This window comes from Calonectris borealis, chromosome 1 (assembly GCF_964195595.1).
Source record: "Calonectris borealis chromosome 1, bCalBor7.hap1.2, whole genome shotgun sequence".
Classification (NCBI taxonomy): Eukaryota; Metazoa; Chordata; class Aves; order Procellariiformes; family Procellariidae; genus Calonectris; species Calonectris borealis.
In genome coordinates, this window is record NC_134312.1 from 147,444,503 (window position 1) to 147,468,526 (window position 24,024).

Here is a 24,024-nt window from a genome sequence, read left to right on the forward strand (position 1 = left end):
TTTCTTCAATAAATAGAAATAACAACATGCAAAAAAAAAGTCGTATCATCCTCTACTGCTGGGACTGTTCTTAGCACAGCAGGTAGACGTAACTACCTTAGGCCTCACTACCATTTTCCAGGGCACAATAATCAACACTATCTTCCCACCTTTTGCACAGATAATCAGTAGTTACTCGTTCCCCCAATTCCCTCACCATTAAGGTAACACGTATCAAAAAACATTTTCTTCAGACCTGTGCATGTCATTCTTTAAATAAGAGTGCTGATCTATGACACTTGCTAGCAATGCTTTCCAAAATTGCCATTGTGCGTTTGACTCTTCCTAAACCACCCCAAGATCAACGTTTGTGGCTTACAATTACCCTATTCATTACACAGATGCACATAAATCTTTTTTAAAAAAAAAAAAAACACACAAATTGGACAACATTTACTTCATAACTTTGAAAAGGAAAATTTGATCAAAAAGAAATCAATTAATTCATACATTTATGTTGAAAAATATGTATTTTTTAAACTATTGGCACAGGATAAAAAAGATTCTGCCTTTAATCCAAGGAGGTATGGTAGTCACATTCCTCAACACATACATCTTGGAAAGCTAACCAGGAAAGTCTTTTAAAGCATAGCAATCAACTGAGAGAGTAATTAGACATCTCAAATGACAAAGTTGAGTTTCATAGGTCAGACTAGTTTGGAGCAACATAGTAACAAGGAAAACTACTGATCCTCACTGTTGCGCTAAGCCAAGGTGAAGACTTAGCCTTTGATTATGTACCAAGGCACAGAAGTTGACCAATTGGATTCAGTTCAGGACCGCAAAAGGCTGCTTCACAAGAAAAGCATCCACTCAAATTGATCCAAAGAAACTTTGCTCTACCGGACTATAGGTACTGGCCTCACACACATAAAGGAATGTGAAGAAAGGAGAAAAGGAATCCACTAACATAGCAACACTTAAACAGCCACTAAATAAACAATTTATAAGTCTTGGACTACTATGTCGGCAAGACAGTAAAAAGCAAAGCAGCAAATGAGTCTCAATAAAACTAAAGGATGACTACAGTCTAAAGCGCAAACGCTATTTTCCTTATTTAATCTGACTAGTAGCTAAAAAGAAGTCACCTTTAGTCCTCTAACAAATCATGGATATTTGTATTTCAAGGGCACCCCCCCACCTTTTTTTTTTTTTTGTTAGATTTTAATTTTTTTAAATAGGTCAACTTGGAGTCTTAGCACGGTGACTTTTTTCAAGCCCTAAAGCTATATCTAAAAAACATTACCCTTCAGAGTTCCCAGCTTTCAGGTCTGGAGACATCGTGATATGCTCTAGCAAGATTTCTGATCTGGACAATCAAGGGACCGAGGCTGCAGGGCACAACATACTGTACCACACACCATGCTGTACAATTGCTCTGTAATTAGAAGTAAACCAACCAAATACAAATAGAATCAAATTGGCTTCTTTTAAATTCTCTTGTGAACTGCCAGAGAAGCACAGGTTTTGAATTGCATTTATCAAAAAGGCTCTGGATTACATAAAAATAATAATAAAAAAGAGCAAGACAAAATTTACAGTAGTAAAAGAATTAGAGGGAAGACACTAATGATCATAGTTTCAGCTGAACTCCGAAGACCCTACTTTCACTTTAGTTTATAATGACAGCCCCAAATTCTATCTTCAAGCATTCCTGGTGAACAAGCAGCTTTAGATATGAGACCAAAGGCAAATAATTACTAACCTTTCTACATTGACTGGCTTGTCAAATTTAAATAGAATATAATCCCCAGCAACTGGTGTGACAGCCCAGAAAAAATCTTCCCCTACGTAGGTTTTTTCTAGCGTATGCCCTTGGTAGACTTTTAAAGATGTCGAAACCTCTGCAGGTGGATTCACGTGGATTTTATGCAGTAATGGTTTCAGGAAGTCTTTATCCTAATTGAAAGAAAGACAAACATCATGCTGGTCAGATAACCTGTTTTATTATGTTCTTTTCCCAAGTGGTTACACTTAAACACTTGCATCAAATGGAAAACGAATGCATCATTTTTGCTCAGATCTTGTACTGATTAATAAGATGAACATGCCATTAAAGTAAAAAAATTAGAAAAAATACCCCCTAGCAAAAACCCACAAAAATGAGCTGAGATTAGCACTTCTTATACTTGATAGTAACCAGTTTAAATCAGATTTCATTCCAACTGGAGTAATATACAATATGCTTGAAAATGCCAGACAACAAGAAAATGCCCGTTTTCTCAAAGGCTACAAAGTTTTTTATTTAATCAGCCTGCTCTGCAAAGGAAGGAAAATTTTAGCTACTAACTGTGAGTTTCTGGATCTTCCCTGCTAGAGAGGAGTGGAGGCCAACATGCTGGAAAAGAGAAGGCCTGAAGCGTATCCGTAGGTTAGATTTCTGTCGATCACAATGTTTCTGAAATGGGAGGTAGGGGGTGGGGGGGTGAGGGGTAAAAAAAAAAAAAAAAAATCACATTAGTAAAACCAGCACAAAGTTGCTGAGTTTTTACTGCAAGTATGTGATGTTACATGAACCAAAAAGACTCAATAAGAACCCAGACCTATTTATCCAGTTGTTCTTGTTTTCATTCCAGAAATCTACCAAGACTGCTGTGCAAATATAATACTGTTCAAGGTTCTTGCACAGAACCTGTTTATTCAGTCTTTCAGCAAGGGTGCTACTTGAGAAATGAAGGACCAAAATCCAAAGTTTATTCACCATTCGGAACCTTCTCTATGACTGCTATCCAAGCAGTGACATTCTGCAGAGCCCCAGTGTGGGTTACGTGAATGAGTTTATCTTAGGACTGTTACACACAGAAAATAACTAGACTTCTGCTTTTCATCCTACTGCATCCATCTCCAAAATATTAAACAATAACAGTTATAATGCCTCTGAGAACTGTCTCTCTAAAGTTCTTTTTGAGATGAAAATCTTGGTAGGAAGAAAGACTCTTTCCAGGATATGCAGTAACCATAATACACATTAAGTATGCTAGTCTCCAGCTCACCAAAACCAACTCATAAAGCTTCTAAAATGTTTTCATGATGGTGAATAATAAAAACAAACTTACAGCATCTTTCTCAGGGTTACACACTTTCACCCAGAGGATATGGTCCAGGAGCCAATCAATAGGTTTCTCCTTATAAAACATAAATATGAACTCTACAATAAGAGTGATATCTGGAGACTGGAACATTTTACCTGTGATGACATTAAGAATAACTTGAGTTATTTTAGATTAAAGATAACATTGTCTTTTGAAATCAGTGAGACAATAGATGATAAGTTTGTGCCAAGACAAGAAATGTTAGCAATGAACAACTTGAAATCTCAATGTTATTAAAAGCTCCACACCTTTCAGCTATGCAAAACTAAATAAAACAAGTATTCAAACAAGAACTCGTTGTAGTACATCTTGGTGCTAGTAAAATATTCAATGTGTACTACAACACAGTCTCCTTAAGAACAGAAATTGTCAGTCTACAAAAAGAGAGAAAGAAGAGTTACGGATTCATGTCTATAATTCTCCATGCCACGTGTAAGCTTCAAGCACCTGAGACAAGGAGTGGTCACAAGTGTTATCTGCTCAGTCACACAATTTCAGCTTTTGCAGGTACAAAAAGCAGAGATGGAACACCTACCACTAACTCCAGATCCTCCTCTGTAGAAAATCAAAGGGAAAGAAGGAAGCTACTAGAACATAACCAGAAACAACGCAACTTAAAAAAAGAGAGACATCAAATAGCAGCTACCAGAGTTTTTTCTGAAATGCACAGGCCATCAGCAAACTTATACTGAGGGCATTTCCAACTAGCCACACTCAAAGCAGTCAGCTGCCTAGTAGAAAGTCTAAGTTCCTTCCACAAACAAAAACTGCAGAACTTCTTTGCCAAGTACTGCCATGACTGTGGGGCTTCCAAGACAGCATACTGCATGGTCAAGTACAGATGGACTTCTGGGTGGCACTGTGCTACAGGATTCTTGGGAACCCTGCAAACTGTGAGGCTTAAAGGAGGCCTTGGCAAAAGGAGGAAACTTACTGTTGATGACGAAAGTCTATTTACTATCAACAAGAGCAACTTTTTACGTGGTTGTGGAATACACTTCACTGCTAGTACAGGTGTCTGAAGAGAAAGGCGGCCTGTACACTGGGCTGTTCTGTTAAACCAAATGCAGCACTTAAGGAAGGTGCCTTGTATGAAGACACTGCTACCAGGAGCAACACATAACTGGGAGCGGGGCAGTCCAAGGCTGAAGACAGACTGACAGCAAGTGCTTGTACCAGGGACTGAGTGCCAACTAAACTCCCGAAGGCAGTTCCAGATTTGAGGGCAGATTCAGAAAACATCATCAGGTTTGCAGATTAAGTCTGCCTCTACTTTGCTAGGCTACAATGGAGGAGGCAAGAGAGAAAGACATTACATGACGAAGAATCTCTTAGGAGGACACTGGCTGAAGTGATTCAGTTCTGCAGATGGTGCTGAGATGCAGGCAGTGCTGACTTAGGCATGGGCTCTTGGGGCACATGTGCATTAATGGATCGGGGTCCAACAGAAGCTCTTCTCCAATGCAAGTCTTCTGTCTGTCCTCACTTGGGAGTTCTGTACAACACACTAACACACAGCACTTAGGCATGTGAAATGGTTTTTTTCCACTTGTAATCTATGAAGCCTTCATAGGCTTTTTAAATAACAAGTTGCACAAGTGGTAGAGGCCCTAATATCTTCTCCTTCTGCATTTAGGAAGAACAGCTGGAGTAGACATTAAGAACATGTTCCTCTCTGAGGTGGCAAAAACACTTCCCACACTCATCAGAAAATGAGATTTGGTTCTCATCTACAAGAGGACAAAATTCTTTGGAAAGGCCACTAAGGAGCTGTATAGGCTAGTCTGGATGATAAACAAATAGGGAACAATGTTTTGTATGAAGCTTAAAAACTATCAGCAGTGTAGCACTCTACTTGAGCAGGTGTCTGAGTGGAAATGAAGAAATGGTGCAAGCAGTCTACCTTATTTAGCCATTAAGGAGGATGTTTGCATTTATATAAACAGAAAAAAGGATATACCTGAAATATCACCCTGAATCAGTACTACACAAAAGGTAAAAAGTTATCTAGTCTTAGGTGATTAGGAACATACATTTCCACTGTGAATGTACATGTGGACTATCACTCAGTGCCAGACATTCAGTTACTTCTCTTTCTTTTGAGGCTCACTGAAGTCTGTAATTCATAGATTTAATTCTATTAAATCATAGAAGATTATTGCAAGGCAGCATAAAAAAAAAAAAAAAACAAGGAGCTGGGAATTCAAATCCCTGTTATAACAGGGATGGAAAATTTCTCTACTGAAACAGGTGACTGAGCCTCGCACATTATACAGTATCTCAGAGTAGATATAGAATGCCATGTTGTTAGGTTACATACATTAGCAACTAGGATATTTTTAAGGGAAAGCATCAAAGTTGCAGGGGCCCTGTTATATGTGCTCTGACACTGCCAAGTATCAGACTCTTACACGTAGAGATTTGCTTTGAGAATGCCAGGATCTCGAATTGCATGATCCTTTATTTTCTCAAAAAGAGTATACGTACTTAGGAGATCACCTGAAGGGCCTCGTCCTTTCCAGAAATCAGGTCTGATGCGATCTCATTCCCTTATGACTTGTATGAAATTGGATAAGAACATAGCCAATGAAATAATACTTATTTTTGAATTCTGAGATGAGTTTGGAGGGATCTGAGCAAGGCTACATCATGATGCAGTGCAATAAATATGGAAGAAGCATCTGACAAAAGTCCCAATTATTTCATCTGTTGGAATGATACTATATTCATAAAGCAGACCATTCACACACTGGGGTGGAGAAGTAAATGTGGCAAGACATAAACTGACCTGACATTGCAACAAGCACTTACAAATGATGTCAATGTTTTTGCTTTATAAACAGCCAAATTAAAGGTTTTTGTAAGGGACAACTTTGATTTAGCAATGAGGTCCTCAAATAGGCATCTCCACTTGAAAATACTCTGTAACTAAAATTTGAAGCTCCCACTAAAGAGGGGACAACTCCTACTAAATTGGGGACAACTGCAAAGCTTTCTTCTTTAAAAACATAAGAAAGATGTTATGATTTTTTATTAGTGTATTGTTACTATTTACACACTATATTGTTGTCATATTGTTTAACATTATTTGTGGAAGTAAGTATTTAAAAATGGGTAGGAAACAATCATATGACTTGTACAATGTTGTGTAAAATATTCATGCAGAATAACAGCTCTTTCAGCTTGTCACACTTCCAACTAAATGGGCTCCCAATTTTTCTGGTGATTCATCTCTGCCTACTGCTTTCAATAGCATAGGGCAGGAGAAAAAAATATGAGAAACCCTAATCAAACACCTACTGAAAAATGGGACTAATCAGATGTTTCTGGGATATTTATGGGACTGAAACCATCATATCTAGATGACACCTGCTGAGGTACTCTGTCAGACACACCTGCTTCCATAGGAAGTGGACCTTTCCACGTGGTGTCAGAGAGATGCACAATACCATGCAACTCAGAAGACAAAAACATCCCTGCATTATCGCTCCAATCTCAATGGAAGCAGACTGGCTGAAAAGACAGTTTATCCTCTTCCAGGAGATATATACAGTCATGCGGCTCTGGAATCCTTTTCTTCTTCTACCCAAGGACAGAGCAACAGAACCAAATGTACACTTTTTCCTTTGACTAGCTCATCTCTCAAAGAGCACAAGGATTACAGTCTTCACTTGTCATCTATGGTGAAAAGACACTCACAGACCACGTCACTTAAAACCTGAACGTTAAGGTACAGGTTCCTTACCTACAATTAAATAAGCAGAGAACAAGACTGAAGGTAAGAGTAGGAATTTACTCTTTTCTGTAATTTAAGTTATGCTAATTTTACCTAAAATAGAAACAGGACACCAACAAACAAATTATTTACTTTCATATAGCAAACTTGTCTAGATTGGCATACTACTGTCAACCATGCAGTCAACCACGCCCGACTCAGGGAATAATCTAGTTAACACGGTGATGTCGCAGGATACACCAGGAAAACAAACAAACAAACAAACAAACACAAACAAAAAAACCCCTGATACATCCAATTGCAACTAGTCAGAATATGCTAGGTAAGCATCAGCTGGCTGTACCTGCACTAGCATCTTCAGACCCAACCGGCCTCTCTACATTACACTGCCCAGCACCGCAGAAGGGTTCGACAGTGCAGGCAAAGCCTTCTCACTTTCATTCGTAACGATCACTGGAGCGAAGATGAACAGGCAACACCCTACTCCTGAGACAAGCCCTCGTCTCCCTTCAGTAATCAAGGACAGACATCCACACACTGGCTGAAATGCTGTCACCACCTTCTACACCCAGCTTGGCACAGCTTTGCCCCAGCTCCTTGCCCTTCAGTGTAACATAGCATCCCTCATCCGTCATTTCTGCCTCAGGACACCACCAGCACAGCAGAGCAGTACTGCCATGGATCAATGACCCTCTTTTCTCCCCCTCCTCCTCTCTTCCTACACCAGCTCCAGAACAGGCCTCTGCAGTGAAGCCCCCAGTAAAACAGGTCTTCAAAGCTCTGGACCCCTGACTGTCCACAGCTACTCCTTGTGATGGAAAGCAGACCAGTACAACTCCGCCACAGATCCAACACCCCAGCCTCTCTGAATCCAAGCCAGCCAAGCCCTTGCCTACAGTCTCCTGAGCAAGCGTAACAGCAGCAGCCTGACTTTGCTAGGGCATAGCCACAGCCCAAGAACAAGAAGCAGCATTTGCCAAGGTCCTGCAGTCCTGTGGCCTCCCATGCAGCTGCAGGTGAGGAAAGTGCTGTGAGCCATGGAGCCATTGAGATGCCATCCAAATCCAGCCTACAGATTGCCCACTGGCCTTCCCCAATATGCAGTCAAAAATCATAAAGCCAAAAAGACCTAAGCAAAAACTGCACTCAACACATACTGCCTCAAACCAAAGACACAATGTGAAAGAATTGAAGCAATGGCTCATCTTGCACCATGTGCATGCACTTGGTACAGTGCATGAGAACAGACATAAATCAAGGAGACTCTGCTGACAAAACTTCAGAGGTTTCAGATTCTGGGTGCATACAACCTACCCTTGGAAAGAAACCTCAAAATCTAAAAGAATTGAGACTCAAAGGTAAAATCTTGCTCCATAAATCCCTAGAGATTTACAAAATGTGGAAGACTTTCTCTATATTACTTATCTATATTGATAGAAGTGAGAGCCAGGACTGAAAAAAAAACATTGTGGAACATTTTCTGCTATTTATTGTGCCCTGCTAAGACTTCTATCTGATTTTCAGTCCATTTAAATGCTATCCTTAGTGAACTATTCTGGCCCTCAGTATTTTGTTGCAAGTACAAGACACACACAAAATTTAAAACCTTGTTTTCTACAGTTCTCTGAACTGCAAATATCTAAATCATTCATTTTCATTCTTCCACATAAGCATCATTAAATGTATTCAGTCTACACCAACAATAATTTTATACCTGCAAGCACATATTCTAACTATAATTGAAGTCTTTCAATGCTTTCTCTGTTAATGATATGCAAATTACTGGCATTAAACCAGAACCTCTTTGAAGTTATTTAAATCTCAAATATTTGACTTGATCTACTCTTCCCTAAACTTCAACTATGTGGACAGCTTGAGCAAAACTGTAGTCAGAACAACTTAAAATAATCAGAACTACAGGCCTTAAAACAGTAAGGGCACAGTAAGATTCAGGGTAACTGTATAAGACAACCAAAAGCCTGATTTCAGACCGCTCCATTAAAAGTTCATGACAGCTGGCATTATAACTGCAGCACAGAGTATCGCAGATCCTCTGGAAAACATTTCAACTCACAGGAAGACAAATCAGTATTTCTCATAAAAGGCTAGTAGGACTTTCCTACGTTGTGTCAGGGACCACAGTACAAACCAGAATCCAGAAGAGCAAAAGACGCATCTCCTTCCACAGAGCTTCTTAGGGAAACAGCGTATGTCTCACCCATTATTTATTAGATACTTGACAGCACTCAAGACTATGCTTTCGGTATTAAAAAAACAAAGGAAGCAACTTCTGCTCTGTGGCAGAGGTGACAGGATTCTATAATCCTGCTGTCAGCCTAAATAGCTGCAGTTGCCACTTCCTCATATAGTACTTGAATACACTGTGACAAACCTAGCGAACTTGCAAGCTGATCAAGGTTTCCAATAGCTTACAGCGAATCAGCCCACCTCTCCTTTTTAGAGATTATTTCTAAATCAGTAGCATCTAGGCAATTCAGTGCTCTACTTTCTCCCTTAGACATCTACACATAAAACTCATCCCCAGTTACAAACAACTACTTTTGCTCTTCTCCACAGCTATCTGCATTACCAAATTACCGTAGTATCAGTCTGCATCAAGATCCATAAAGGGACAGCAGAGATGAGGCAAATCTACATTACTTGCATAAAATTTCTATGCAATATATGGTTATAGCACACCAATGTGTCTCAAAGCCAGAAGTTTTAGTCACTTTCATGAATACTAATTTTTCTCTCAAAACTTAAAAGCAGGGTAAGTAGCTAAATTGGGAGGGAAAAAAATCTAATTTAATTTTGTAGGTAGAAAAGCAACATTAAGATGTGCAGCCATAGCTAAATGCATCTGAAATTCTACTGATATCATCTAATTAAAAGGAGGCAAGCAAATATGATACAAAGAACAAAGAACGGGGATGCAAGCAGCAGGAGCTAACAACTAAATTTAACTACAAGTATTTTCAGAGCCTACACTGAAAAGAAGTATATAGACAGTACAGAAAAACAATTTTAAAATATTTTTAAACGGTTGTGCAGGTGATTAAGCCAAATCTCAGTATTAAGAACTATCTACCTATCCCTTCCGTCTCAGACACTGTGCCTGTATAGCAGCACTGAGAACAGAAAGGGGTGTGAAATACACAGATACACAAATTATAAGTGATCTGAAATACATCTGCATGGGGTAGACAGTGTAGGTCCTAACCTGTAAGTTGGTTTTACACCCATTTTGACATGTCAGTCTTACAAAACTGCAATTTGTAAGCAAGTATGCTCTACTACTAAATTAAGCAAATGTAGAATGAATGTAAATTACTTCTATAGCCCAGGAACTTCATACAGAATTTACATTTAAAGTGCAATTAGGACTGGCGCTAAAACTCTAACCCCAACTCAGCTCACAATTTAAGTTTAACTGTTCAAAAGTAGAAACAAAGCCTAATCAGATGCTAGTATTCAACCAGTCTCTGCAGCCACAGAATCATACGGAGTTGCAAAGGGCTCCCAACAGAAGAGACAAGTCTATTTAAGGCAAAAACTCCAGCAAATTATTTAAATGCTTATTTCTCCATGATAGGCAGCTCCATTTCCTGTTTCTCCCTTCCACCTCTGAGGCCACAAAACCAGTCCCATAACTATTTCAGCAACAGTGCATCTCTGTTGGTAGCCCAACGCAACCAAACAGCTGGGTTATATGGCGGCCAGATAGATAAGGAGACTTCCCTCTGCACATTTCTGCTCCTCCTCACCTTTGTTTCTGTAGCTTAGACTGACAGGCAAATGTACGAAGTACCGTTTTGTACCCTAACATAGCATGTTTAGGACATAACTACTGTTTTCCTTTCTACTCGGTGAATCTCTGAGACCCTGTAAATCAAGGAATGATTGCCTCAGCAGCACACCTGATGCTGAGCTGGAAACAGGATAGTACTTGCCATTCACAGTGCCAACATTCGCAGTTCTCAGTGCCACCGTTACCAGTCACTAAGCTAAAAATGAAGCCGTTCTCTGGAAAGTAGATCCAAAGTAAAAAGAAGACAGCAACAAGAATTTCCTAGAGAATGACAGAACTCAGGACTGCACTTTATCTGTTACATGTAGGATTTTCTTCCTGTTCTGAGCTCAACTTACAGCCTTTGCATTGTAGTCGTTTGTATTGACTACATACAGGAATCTCCACAGTTTGACTTAGCTTTTAATTTTTCCTCACGCTTTTAAAGAGATCGCGACACATCACTGCAGTAATGAAATAATCTTTTGATTTGTAAAATCCCTTCAAAACTTCTCTTTCATTGCTTTTCTGTTAAGTCTAGTACCTCTCAATAAAAGCATATCAGTGTAAGAGCAAAGAACCATGAAGTAATTTCAACAGCACCTGGTAGTCAATCCACAACAGCCCGAGATGCTGCATTAGCTTCCCTCACTGTTGTTCATTGCAAGTGACAGATAGACTCTAACTACACCTAAGAAGGAGCAGACTGTCATAACTCCTCCTTGATGGAGCAGAAAGGTGGAGATAGAACAGGTTTTGCAACCAAGACAAACTGACGCCTGCTGATTCTTGGAAATTTTGGCACAAACACCAATTAATTTGTTTTAGGTGGAGTTAGTTTTCATGCTTTTTTCTTTGACTTCAGTCAGTTGTGTTTCAATGACACTTTTGTTTTAACGGCAGCTAAATTCAAAATAGGTAATTCCTTGCAGTTCGACTGACAGTATTTTTACAAATTAATTAACTTTTGGTTATAAAAATGCCCTCTTTTCCAACAGTTTGGGTTTGCCTCATACAAAAGTATATGAAACAACTGGAAAAAAAAAACCAAACCCAGACAACACGAGTTAAACCAGAGTTCCTAAAAAAGCCAATGAATTTCTACTTCTTGGTCTCTTTCCAGTACAAAGAAGATAGCTTTGAAGTCAGATCACTATTAATTCACAGAGTCTGAGGATGAATGTGTTCTTTCAAACTACTAACGTGAACATTTGCTTACCAATGAAGCCCAGCTGAGAAAATTCTAGAATCATCCAATCTTCAGAAGCAAGCTGAAGCGCAAAATTTTTTATTGTGCTGAAATAATTCTGCTTGACAACGATGTCATCTTCAAGCTACAGGAAGGTAGCAGTGATATCAACATAAATAAAAAAAAGCACCAGCAAAGCAACAGAAAAAAGTACAGCTAGGAAATACTGATTTATAATATATTGCTAAGACATAGCCATATATTTCTAATGCAAGAGCTGCTATAAAACCTAGATGCAATAGCCAAGAAAAACTATTGAAGGGATCACAGTTTATTTGTAGAGAACTTGTAGAGAACTTATATGTACAGAATCTTTCTGTAGTAAGAATCCACAAATGTATTTCAATTTATTACTTCAGAATATTGCTTTTCTAGCTTCTCTCTTCAGAGAAAAATCATCCATGAAATAATGTTAGACTAAGTGACATCATCAGTACAACAACTAGAATATCCGTATCATTTGTATGCAAACGTGACTCTGTTTACTCACACACCTAACGGCACTGAAAGAATTTCTCCTCTGAGACAAGAAGCTAAGAGACATGTCTGCAGAGGTGGGATTCATTTCACCTGGCTTTATCTGTCCAACAGAAGAACAGGTGCATAGTCCAAACTCATCATCTAGTCCGGGCAGCAGAACTGCCAAGCTGTGGTGCTACAATCCCTTTAATTCATAGTAAGTGCAGACTACTTTAAGGATCCTGCTTCTCCTGTCCTTTCTCCCAGTGCTCTCCATGCTCACCCCCTTGAGCTGGCACTAATATTTGTACAACTGCCTGGTTTCAAAAAGACTGTCTCATATTATTGGCTGTGCAGCTTCCAGGAGAGCTGAGTCTCCAACAGCTCTCTGAGAGCAGTCAACATAGCTTTGTAAAAACTAGATGAGATGAGTGGGGCTTTATACCCAAAAGACACAGTCCCAAAATCTAAATAAAGATCATAAGCACAGTTACTCACTAAATCTGCAATAACTGTAGGTAAGGCTTTTACTTCAAAGCAGCAAGAAACAATAGGAACAATTCTGAGCTAAATTAAATTTAAGAAGAATTGTTTAACTCTGTTCTTGAAAACCTCTTTAAAAAAGAAAAAAAAACAAGTCTAGCAACACATTGAAAACATATCTATATGCAACAGTCATATTAAAGTGATGCTGCACATGCCTTCAAAAGAAAGTAAAAATGGATTTTAGCTTGATTTCCACTCAAAACTATGCTGGTGTTTTTTGCCTAGGTGACTCAATGGTAACTCGTTTGGGGGACAAGGAAAAAACAGCAGTTAAGCTGTCTGCATTCCTTCACTTTTTTCACTAAGCATCTTAAGATAATATAAGTCGCATAGGACAAATTACTTTCTACTTCAGAGACAGTGTCCTCCACAAATTACTTCCTCATATACCATATCTCCATACGCCCTCCTTCAACTACGGAATCAAGTTATCTCTGTTCTGTGTAGGTCCTTCTGATGTGTCCAACAGCATAATTTCTGGAGACTTGTTTGAAAACTTGTCTCAAAACAAAGAAGAGAAATTTACCTGAATGTAATAAACCCCTTTTTTCTGGGCATACATCATAAGAAAACAATAATCCAAGTTTTGTTTTGTTCTCCATCTGAAATTAAATTAAAAGCTTAAGGATTATGAAAAAAAGTTATTTCAATGCACACTGGCAATGCAAAGTAAATCTCACTATGAAGAATGATGCATATTAGTGAAATGTTAGGACAGCTGCTTTTGGCATTGTTCCCTCAGGAAATCCTCTGTGTGAAAAAAAGGAACAAAGCTTTCTTTGCTTTATGCTTCAATACAGACATAAAACCAGTTTAACTTGAATCTGATTTTGTGAAAACTACCTGACATTTCACTAGAAACACATGTGCATTTTAAAATGGTAATTCAGCAGGAATTACTGGGTTTTACACTGTATTTCAGGAAGAAAAACAGTAAACAAAAAAGTCTACATACAGCAAAAAAAGTGTATCAAGTCTCAGTTCTCCTCCCAAAATTTAACACTAAATGAATTCAACCAAGTATAGCATTAGGCTCTGATCATGCACAAAACAGCATGCAGATAGGAATGAGATGGATTCACAGAGCACTTTTAGCATCCCCACACTTTCAAGAATTACAGTAAGAAAACATTTCAAGAATTCACATCCCACTTGCCATTTCATAAACAACGAAAGTGTGGGTGTGGGAGGAGATGGGAAAAGATCTGGCGGAATAAACTAACCTCACTCTCTCTTTTGAGTCTCCAAACGTCTCTTTCAAGTTTGTCAAGTCGGGATAGTAAGTTGCAGGAGGGGCTATTACTTCCACCAAGCCAGAATTGATCTCTGTAGAAAACCTGTCAATAGAAACATCCTAAAGTCACATGAGAGATTCTGAGTTCTGTTGGTACAGTTATTATGTCCGGTTACAAAAATGACTTATTCAAACAAGGCATGTAAAATAAAAGTAGTATATAAAAAAATATTGTTGTCCTTAGCATCTTCTTCAGAGCAGTATAGCCTCTTGCCCAAGAATCAGAATTCTAACTAGATTCTAAACACTTCTTTTGCCTTTCTTTTTTTCAGAACCTAGTGATTTTTTTTTCCTATAGTCCTCTTTGAACATATGGAATTCAACACAGATGCCCTAACACAGATGTCACGAATTTCCATTCAAGTTAAATCAATCCCATCTGTTTATGTTGCAGCAAATAATTTAATCCCATTTATTGTTTTACAATTTAACTGACTGAATCACTGCCCCTTAATTTGTCATCTATTACTTTGTTGTTCAAAAGTCCAAACCCCCAAGAAACAAAAATGCATGATCTCATATTTCCAGAATACTTTTTATTGCTTATCACAACCTGATTTAGGAACAAACAAAAAGCAAACCCACCAATAAGCTAAGAAGTCCCCCATTAAAACTATAACTTACTCTTTTTCCAGGCTTGCAACAACACTGTTAACATAATCAAGATCAGTCTGGAAAAAAACAAACACAAAAAACTAATAGAATACTTAAAACTTTAAAAGAACCCAGTAAAATAAACATTGGAGGTAGCTGTACGTGAAAATCAATTTCAGCGTGTAAGATATTTGAGTAATATAAGTACACATCACACATGTAACTATGTCTTCTGTCTAGTGGGAGAAGGAACAATTTTTTTGTAACAGGGGGGAATAATATTTGCCTCATATCTGCTTTTAACAGACCGTTCTAATCCAACTGTTGGTATTTTCTTGCAACCTCTCATGCTCTTAATGACAAAATGATCACTGAGTGTTTTTGTAGGAAGAACTTCATATTATTGTTATATAATAATAATAATATATATGAAAATATTACCAAGGAAAGCTTTCTGGAAAACAGGGCATTGAACACACACTCTACTTTCAAAAATACATCTCCTAAACTTTGCATTTAAAGCGTGGATGCCCCAACCACAGACATCAATGAACATGCTGTTTTCCTGACTAGGGTTACTTTTTTGCATCAGAGATTAAACTTGAGGGAGTATCAATCCTATCAATCACGCAGTTCTTAAAGATGCACAGATTCTAAAAATTCCTTGTTGTAAGGAATTGTTGTAAATCGTAACAATCTGGAAAAGTCTTGATCACCTAACTTGCCAGAACTAGCCGATTATTCCTTGGTCCTTGGTCGTACACATGCATTCCAGGAAAAGAGAGCTTGTGAATTCATAAATGTGACTGAAAATCCTAATCTTTGCTATACTTACTAATCTAATAATTTGACATACTATTTAGTATGTCAAAAGAAAATTTACAGTCTATAAATCAACGCAGATTCTGGTGGCTCATGAGGATTCTGCAGAAATAGCTGCCTTTGAAATGGTGGAAACAAAGGAACAGTTTGTACTTTTTCTGATTAATTTGAATGCAGATTATCATTAAAGGATTATACACACAGAGAATAAATCCCTCCCAAGCATTTCTGTAGAACCACTAATCTTGTTTGATAAAAGTGCTTACCCTTTGATCTTAAAAATCGCCATTCCTATTTTTAAAGATTTATTTTTATAAAATCCAACATAATGCCAGTGACGCACACTTTTCCAAAAAGGACAACAGTGGGTTTCTTCCAAAAGCAGGTTCTAAATACTACAAGAACATCTGAGTAGAAAGCATTTGTCATCATTTTTTCATACATATTTTCTTCATAAGTGTTATGCCTAGTGCTGGACAGAAATTCTAATAAGCAGATAAGGTGTTCACAATTTAAAACTCATCCTGCAGTGAGCTCCACACAAGCAGACTCACAGGTCCATATGGACCTCGATATATCACTAAGTCTTTAAATACACATATGGATTGTTCATGCACAGTTTATTACTGGAATGGAGTTTAAGACATAACTTTTTCTGCTGTGTATAACAGTTGCAAATCAGTGACCTAGTGACTACCTAAAAATAATTTTAGTATCTACATCTTTAACTGAAACATTTCTTTTTTTCTTTTTTTTTAAATCTTTTAAACATTAAAAATACAGAAATTGTTGTTTAGTCGGCATAGGAAAAAGACAAACAATCTGAATTTCCAGTTGGCATGCCAAACTTCAATTACCCAGTCTAGCATTAATAACTCAAATACTTGTTAAACAGTCCATACTGTAATTGCATAGAAAAATGCAAGATTTATATATATAAAAAATATATATACATACACACACAGAGCAGAAACACAGCTAGTTTCTATACAGTATTCCAGAGATTAAAATAAATGCCGAACTTCATCTCAATTCAAAACACGTATTTGCTCACAAGCCTGTGCCTTAGTGCAAGTCTCCTTAGAGTGAACATAGTTTTGACCTATTTTGCAGATACACCACAAAGCCTTGCTAGTGCTTTTAAAACTTTACAGGCTTATACAGAACACACCACAATCAGGGGGAAAAAAAAAACAGTCTGGAATAAGAGGGTTTTTTCCCTACTTCCTCTTATTGCTTGTGTCCTTCATGCAAAAGGTTGGCAGTTTCCTAGTCAGAGCTGCAATCACAACAGCTTCACGTTAAAAAGATGTAGCCTGTAGACTTCCAACCTCATATTGTAATCTGTGCTGCTGTCACACAAAGTCAAGATGGTCTGGTCTAGCTGCACTGAATATGAGATACAGCAAATACCGCTGCTCGTTTAGTACGTAACCTTCCTTCTGAATCAACAATCACTGCATCAGCATAGTGCCAAAGGAGGTGCCACTTTTAGAATGAAAAAGAACATTGAGATTAAAAGAGTTGATGTCATTTTTTACATGAGCAAATGCATTAAAAACTTGATATCCTGCTATTACTTTTAAATAAGCAGTTGTATTTATAGCTACCAGCAGCATCTGAGATTCAGAAGCAGGATTTCAACACCAAACTCTTCCCCTCAGGGTAGCAGGTTGACTGCCGTCTTTCCACATCAGAACTTCCAGAGGCAACCAACTCCTCTTGTTACCCAGCCTAACACTAAGTGGGATCTTTGCCAACACCCTTCAGCTGTGGACATGTCCCAGGAAAGTGGCACTTTAAGTTATTTCACACAACCTCATGAAATAAATATGAGAATATGCAATAAATCTGATCAAGCCGTAACTATACCCAAGGGAAGAGTTAAGTATACAGAAGACTTTGCAGGGTAGCAATGGAAGGAAATCTGGAATAGCCAGATAATTGCTCTAACTTAAGGATCTTCCATGCAGTATCAATAAATTCAGTGAATAACTCCAAAGTGCCAGAAAAAAAAAATCTATTGTTAAACAAAATCTATTTCCAATTTTTGAGGAAGAAAGCATTTACTGCCTTGACAAAATAAGACCTAAGGTCCTCTTTATGAACCTGCAGGACATGAGACACCTGAAAATAATTATGAACTGTATATAACATGAAGCAGTAATACCCTTGTCTTCTCCGAGAACCTTAAACAGGACAAGACAAATCCAGATTAATCAAAAGGAAGTCATCCATGAAAGACAAAGTGTAACTGTTCACCAGGCTTCCAGTGAAGATCATCTGAGAGATAGCAGGTTGACTTTGGAGCAGCTACAATGAACTTAAATTCTGTTTCATGGTATCAGCGCTGCTTGCAACTATTGAAAGGAAATGTCACTGGTGATCCCAACCAAAGTAGCACAACCTGTAAGACTACAGCTATGAATGTTTTTTGTCTACCAAATCAGAAGGCAATAACAAAACCAGAATTTTTCCTTAGTAAAACTCTCAAGGTTGAAGATTAAATAATCCCTAGGAGTTTGGGACCCAAGAAAAAGAAGGAAAAACGGACATTTTAAGAACTAATACTTTTAAAGCGATTAAATGCAAAATTGTGATAGGCCACAACCAAAGAGTTAACAGTGCCAGCCACAAAGATGCATTTTATCAATGAATCACATGGAGTCTTACAAACAGGTTTGTCCTGTTAGGTGAATCTCTGGGAACTAATGAAAGGCATAAGTAGGGGTGGTTATTTCAATATCAGCAGTTCAAATCTTTCTGCCTGTTCTTTCTTCCTAGTCATATGACATTACTGGTCTCTGAGAGAAAGCAAGAACACTTGGAGCGAGACATCCTCTTTTTTTCATTCATACCAGATCAGACCAAAGATGGATCCAGCTCGGCATCTTGCTTCCAGCAGTGGCAGCCATGAACAGATACATAGCAAAGAATAAGAACAGGACAAACATGCACAATACTCCCTCCTGCTACCATCCACACTCCGACTACCTTCAATTCAGGTTACTTCCTGAGACAGATGTGATTTTGTGTATTTGAAGAGAGTAAACCTCTCTTCAGGGTACCTTGCCAGTATCCCCTTGAGTCTATCTAAACTTTCAGCATGTAAAAGAAAATTTTAGCTATGGAGCTATTTTATCTATGGAGTTTCATAAGCCTGTGAACAAGGCAACATCTAAGGCTTAAATCCTTGCACCAGCAATTTTGATGAGAGACACCTATAGAGTGCTTTGATGAATCTCTCTAAAAGAAAACTGAGAGTCCATTGTGGAACAACAAACTAAAATTTCAGCCTGACGGTGAAATAAGTTTTTAAATTTCCTCAGTTTTTATAAGAGGGTGCCCTACAATTTTCTAAAGCACCTTTTCTAGTTTAGGTAAGGCTGCATTTTAAATTTGCAATTATTCTAAGGTTTGTCTGAACAAACATTGTTATTCATAACAAACACACAAAGAACCAGAGCAGCAATGAACTTTCCAATCTTTTTTATTGATTTTTATGAGTGAGTGTGTGCATAGCAAAGTAGTAGAATATATTAGCTAGCGGACAAAACAAGAGGTTAGAAATAGCTAGCCAACTGCCAGACAAAACCAAGATTTCTAGTTTTAAGAATCAACCCTTTCGTGCTGTTAAATCCTACCTACTTCATACCTTCAAGAATGACAGAAGGTGGACTGTTTCTCTTAGCCAGTAGCAGATGCATAGAAAAAAAAGATGCAATTATAGAATCATAGAATATCTCAAGTTGGAAGGGACCCATAAGGATCATCGAGTCCAACTCCCTGCTCCTTGCAGCACTGCCTAAGACTAAACCATATAACAAAGAGCATCGTCCAGATGCTCCTTGAATTCTGACAGGCTTGGTGCCGTGACCACTTCCCTGGGGAGCCTATTCCAGTGACTGACCAATCTCTCAGTGAAGAACCTTTTCCTAATGTCCAACCTGAACTTCCCCGGATGCAGCTTCATTCCAGTTCCTCATGTCCTATCACTGGTCACCAGAGAGAGGAGATCAGCACCTCCCCCTCCGCTGACCACCTTGAGGAATGTGTAGATGGCGATGAGGTCACCCCTCAGCTTTCTCTTCTCCAAGCTGAATAAGCCAAGTGACCTCAGCTGCTGCTCTTAAGTTTTGCCCTCAAGGCATTTCACCATCTTGGTCACCCTCCTCTGGACACACTCTAATAGTCTGATGTCCTTCTTATATTGAGGTGCCCAAAACTGCACACAGCACTCGAGGTGGGGGCCGCACCACTGCCGTGTCGAGTGCAATAAACAGGGTATGTACAGAATGAACCTTCCTTCCCTTCATATATCTCCCAGTTCTCAGTAATCAACGGTTTATAATTCCTAGGCCTGACTGGTATCCATACTATTATATTCAATAGCTCCTCCTGGATCTGGTCTTTGTGAATTTGCCTGATTCATTTCAGAACCCATTTACTCACTTGTATTTCACAATATCCAGTAGCAATAACATCCACAATTTAGCTAAGTACCAAGTGAAAAACATTGTCTTTGTTTTACATTTTGCCTCTTATTTTTGCCACTAATTTCATTTAGCGGCACTTAGATTGCACCTGTATCACCATGTCAAACTGAGAATCGGTTCTAATCCACATATGTAAAATCTAAATGAGTAAAACAGTGAGTCTAAACAGGGCTGGAGCCAGCTGACACACAGGCAGAGCAAGCACACAAACACTCTGCATCAGACCATACAAGACATGGTGTTGTACTCTAGCAGTACCAACAAGACATGGTACTGCTAGAAGAATCAAAAATAACCTTGCAGTTCAGACATCTATATTCCATTGTAAAGCATGGGATTCCTGTCCCCGCTTTTATTTCCTGTCTCACCCCTCCTGCAACAACTTATCTAGTGATACTGGATACATTACAAATTAAGTTTTCCAGAGTTTGCCACTAAGCTCAACTCTCACTGCAATTCTCATGACTTGACCACCCAACGTGATCAGAAGTGCTAAACACTGGACTTTGGCAATATAAAGTGCTACAGAATGGCAGTTGCCATGAAGAATTAAACTGTATGCGTCAACATTGGCACCTGGCTAGTGAAAAACTTCATTTTCACATTAGGTTCTTCAAATGGGATAAAAAACCAAACAAACAAGCAACCCAAACCCACAAAAAAGCACGTAAAACATGATGGAATGCCATGATACAGTGCACAAGTAAGGTAATTGTAGCATTTTCTTGTTCTGGAAGTTTGACTTGCAACTTTAGCTTTTTTTTAAAGCCATAATTTTCAAGATGCATATTGAAATGCTCTGTAAAATGTACAAGTTTTCAGCAGTTGACTCTGCTTTGAGTAATGGTGTTGGACTAGATGATCTTCTAGAGGTCCCTTCCAATCTCAGTGATTCTCTGAATCTCAGATCTTGCCTTAACAGACCAAACCTCTATTTGGATTAAATTTCTATTTCAGTTGTCAAAAAGAGTCAGTTTTAGGAAGAGAAGTGCAAATAGAAGCAAAGATGGCACTAAAATTCCGAAGATTTTTTTTTTCACCAGGAAAGGAAATTAAAATGCAGAATATCAAAATACTACAAATTCAAGAACAGAAGCTACAGGGAAAGACGGGGAAAATTCAGACATTAACTGTACAGTACATTCTAAACAATGTTGTTTATCTAGGCTGTTAGATTATCCAGATCTTAATTCTTAAATGAAATCTACTATAAGTAAGTCTTAACTTATTCAAGAACATCTTCAAAAAAAAAAGAAAAAAATCCCTGGGAAACAACCATGCTAATCTGCAAAGTATGGTCATTTCATTGCTTATTAATTCCTACAATTTTATTTGATCTTTCATCATCCCTGTAGAATAGGGGTGGAATAATTTTACAATGTATTTTAAATAATAACAAACAATACAAAATTGAACAACCTCCAGAAAATGCAAAGCAAACATATATTTGCCTTGAAATGGTGAAAATACATATGAATATAATAACTTATATATAAGGCATGAAAATTCTCATAGGAAAAAGCTGCCACTAAAATGGCATTGGACCTGCAATAGTGTACAGATATAAATAAAGCCTGTGGAAAAAGGTAATAATGTCTGCTAGAGTTCAACAAATGCAGCTGAAAAAAAATGATTTTCAAGAATACAGCATCTGTTTTCAGATCTGAAGCAGCAAGTTGAGGTTAAATACAGAAAACATGAGAAGAAGATGCAAAGCAAAAAACAGGAATGAAGAATACTGTCATAACATAGCCCTCTAATATTACATAAGCAAAAGGTAGCCTCTGTGTCCTACATGAGCTAATGACTTAATCCCTCCCTTACTGAAAGTCCCCACTCTACCACACAGGTAAGAAATATCTTTCTCTCTCCAGTCGTTTCTCTGATTAACTCAATTCAGTTCAGGACAGGGTTTCACAATGAAAAGCCTTTGGCAGCAATAGCAGGAACACAAATATATCCTTGTATCACTCCACTCTTGTTTCTCCCTACCCTTGCGCCCTGCATGTCAGCTCCTCAATCGTGAGGGCATATGTCCATATGGATAGTGCTGTGAAACACAGCACCACATCAGAGAACAGGTTTAGCTTTTAAGAAGGCCAGACAGAACAAAAGAGAAAAAAAAAGCCCACAAACAAGGGACAATTCAAAAGAGGATATTCAGATGCAATTTATGTTAGGGTCATACAGCCTTCTGCTAGTTTTCTGCACATTACAGATGAAGTCTGGTTTGTAGAGTCTGAAAGAAAGCAGAATATGTGGCCTGGCAACCTGGGGAAACTTTTTCTTGCCCTTGGGTGAGCCTGTAAATCGCTGAAAAGGTCTAGATGGATTGTTTTCCAGAAGAAGATAGGTAGTTGCTGTGTACAGTCAAAAGCACCCTTCTATGGTATGTGTTCTTTATTTGGAGGACAGAAGGAATTTGTCTTCATTACCTTTAGACCAAGGCGGACCACAGCAGCAAAATTTCATAGTGTTGTCCAAAACTCAAAGTGTCAATTCAGTCAGTCATCCAGGTGTGAAGTCACCTGCTACAATGTTTCTGAAATAAGATTATTACTGTCACTTTCCATCTCACAAATACACTAGATGTTACCGAAGAGATCAGACACAACTCTGTCTATTAACAGTGATGTTCCCTTACGAGAAGCATCAGATAGTTACTGTGGCCCAGGCACATCTCAGAACGTATCTTGTAGATAGAGAAGCATTTCAGTCATTCAAGTCTAGGGCTGGAGAAAAGAGCACAATCCTGAATTTTATCTAAATTTGCCTCAGGTATACAGAAGTTTTCAAATCCTGTCAAGGATCTTTTCTGAGATCTAAAAAAGATTTTTATCATTGGTTTAATCCCACATAAAACTTTGCTAGTCACTGCCATGAAAAGAGGAGCATAAAATCCTATGATGGTGCCCAGTATCAGCAGCCAATACTCTTTGGGTACCAAAGCTTAGGTGCCAAAGAAGCTGGAATTGCTTAAATATCTCAAATGGTCACTGACAGGCCAAGCTACCCTTCCAGATATAAGAGGTGGCAGTATATCTAGAAGCTGTATTCATCCTGATCAGTTTTGAATGAGATATCCAAAACAAAGGCTACCACCTGTGTAGAATCATAGAATCATAGAATCATTAAGGTTGGAAAAGACCTCTAAGATCATCGAGTCCAACCATCAACCCAACACCACCATACCCACTACACCGTGTCCCTAAGTGCCTCATCTACACGTCTTTTAAATACTTCCAGGGATGGTGACTCAACCACTTCCCTGGGCAGCCTGTTCCAAGGCCTGACCACTCTTTCAGTAAAGAAATTTCTCCTAATGTCCAGCCTAAACCTCCCTTGGCACAACTTGAGGCCATTTCCTCTCATCCTAAAAAGTGTAGGACTTTAAAATCACCTGGTGAAGATAATGTATAATTTGGCACAACAGCCTTGTCTAGCTTTGATTTAAAAAAAAAAAAAATTTACATATGTATGTATATGCTGAGATCTATTGGTCTTTCTCCAACTTGAGATGTGCAGGCAGATCTTCTCAGGACTAGGAATACACTCTCCAGGGCAGCTCCAGGAAGGGGCAGCTCTCAGGGTTTCAACAATTAGCGGAAAGAATGGAATACCTCTGCAGCCGCGATGATACTAATACATCTGAGTTGAGAGCAAGGGAGGCAAAATACTCCTTTGTTTTCTATCAAGAGACCTGCTGATCAAAGAGATCTGTAATTCCAGAGCAAGAAGAGGTGAAAATACAGGCGTGTTTATTTTGCTGGAGAAGTTTTCCATATTGCACTCCAATATTAATACATCCAAAGCAGGTTCAGCAAGGTTTGACCCAGTATGTACACTCTGTGCTTAATTTGCTGAGGCTCTGTTCATACCAGCGCACAGGATGGTGCCTTACTGGGTG

The 24,024-nt window shown here is 38.5% G+C and overlaps 1 protein-coding gene across 7 annotated transcripts in view; it reads right to left on the reverse strand.

The window, feature by feature from the left end:
* Positions 1 to 24,024, reverse strand: part of MGAT4A (alpha-1,3-mannosyl-glycoprotein 4-beta-N-acetylglucosaminyltransferase A) — an 87,071-nt gene that overhangs the window by 14,480 nt on the left and 48,567 nt on the right. For all 7 annotated transcript variants that reach the window (XM_075135109.1, XM_075135082.1, XM_075135116.1 and 4 more), the window contains 7 exons: positions 14,830 to 14,876; positions 14,135 to 14,248; positions 13,438 to 13,513; positions 11,877 to 11,991; positions 3,096 to 3,226; positions 2,330 to 2,437; positions 1,745 to 1,938 (listed from right to left, as the gene is read on the reverse strand). In XM_075135109.1, the coding sequence (XP_074991210.1) occupies positions 1,745 to 1,938; positions 2,330 to 2,437; positions 3,096 to 3,226; positions 11,877 to 11,991; positions 13,438 to 13,513; positions 14,135 to 14,248; positions 14,830 to 14,876 (785 nt within the window). The remainder of the gene's footprint in view (positions 1 to 1,744; positions 1,939 to 2,329; positions 2,438 to 3,095; positions 3,227 to 11,876; positions 11,992 to 13,437; positions 13,514 to 14,134; positions 14,249 to 14,829; positions 14,877 to 24,024) is intronic.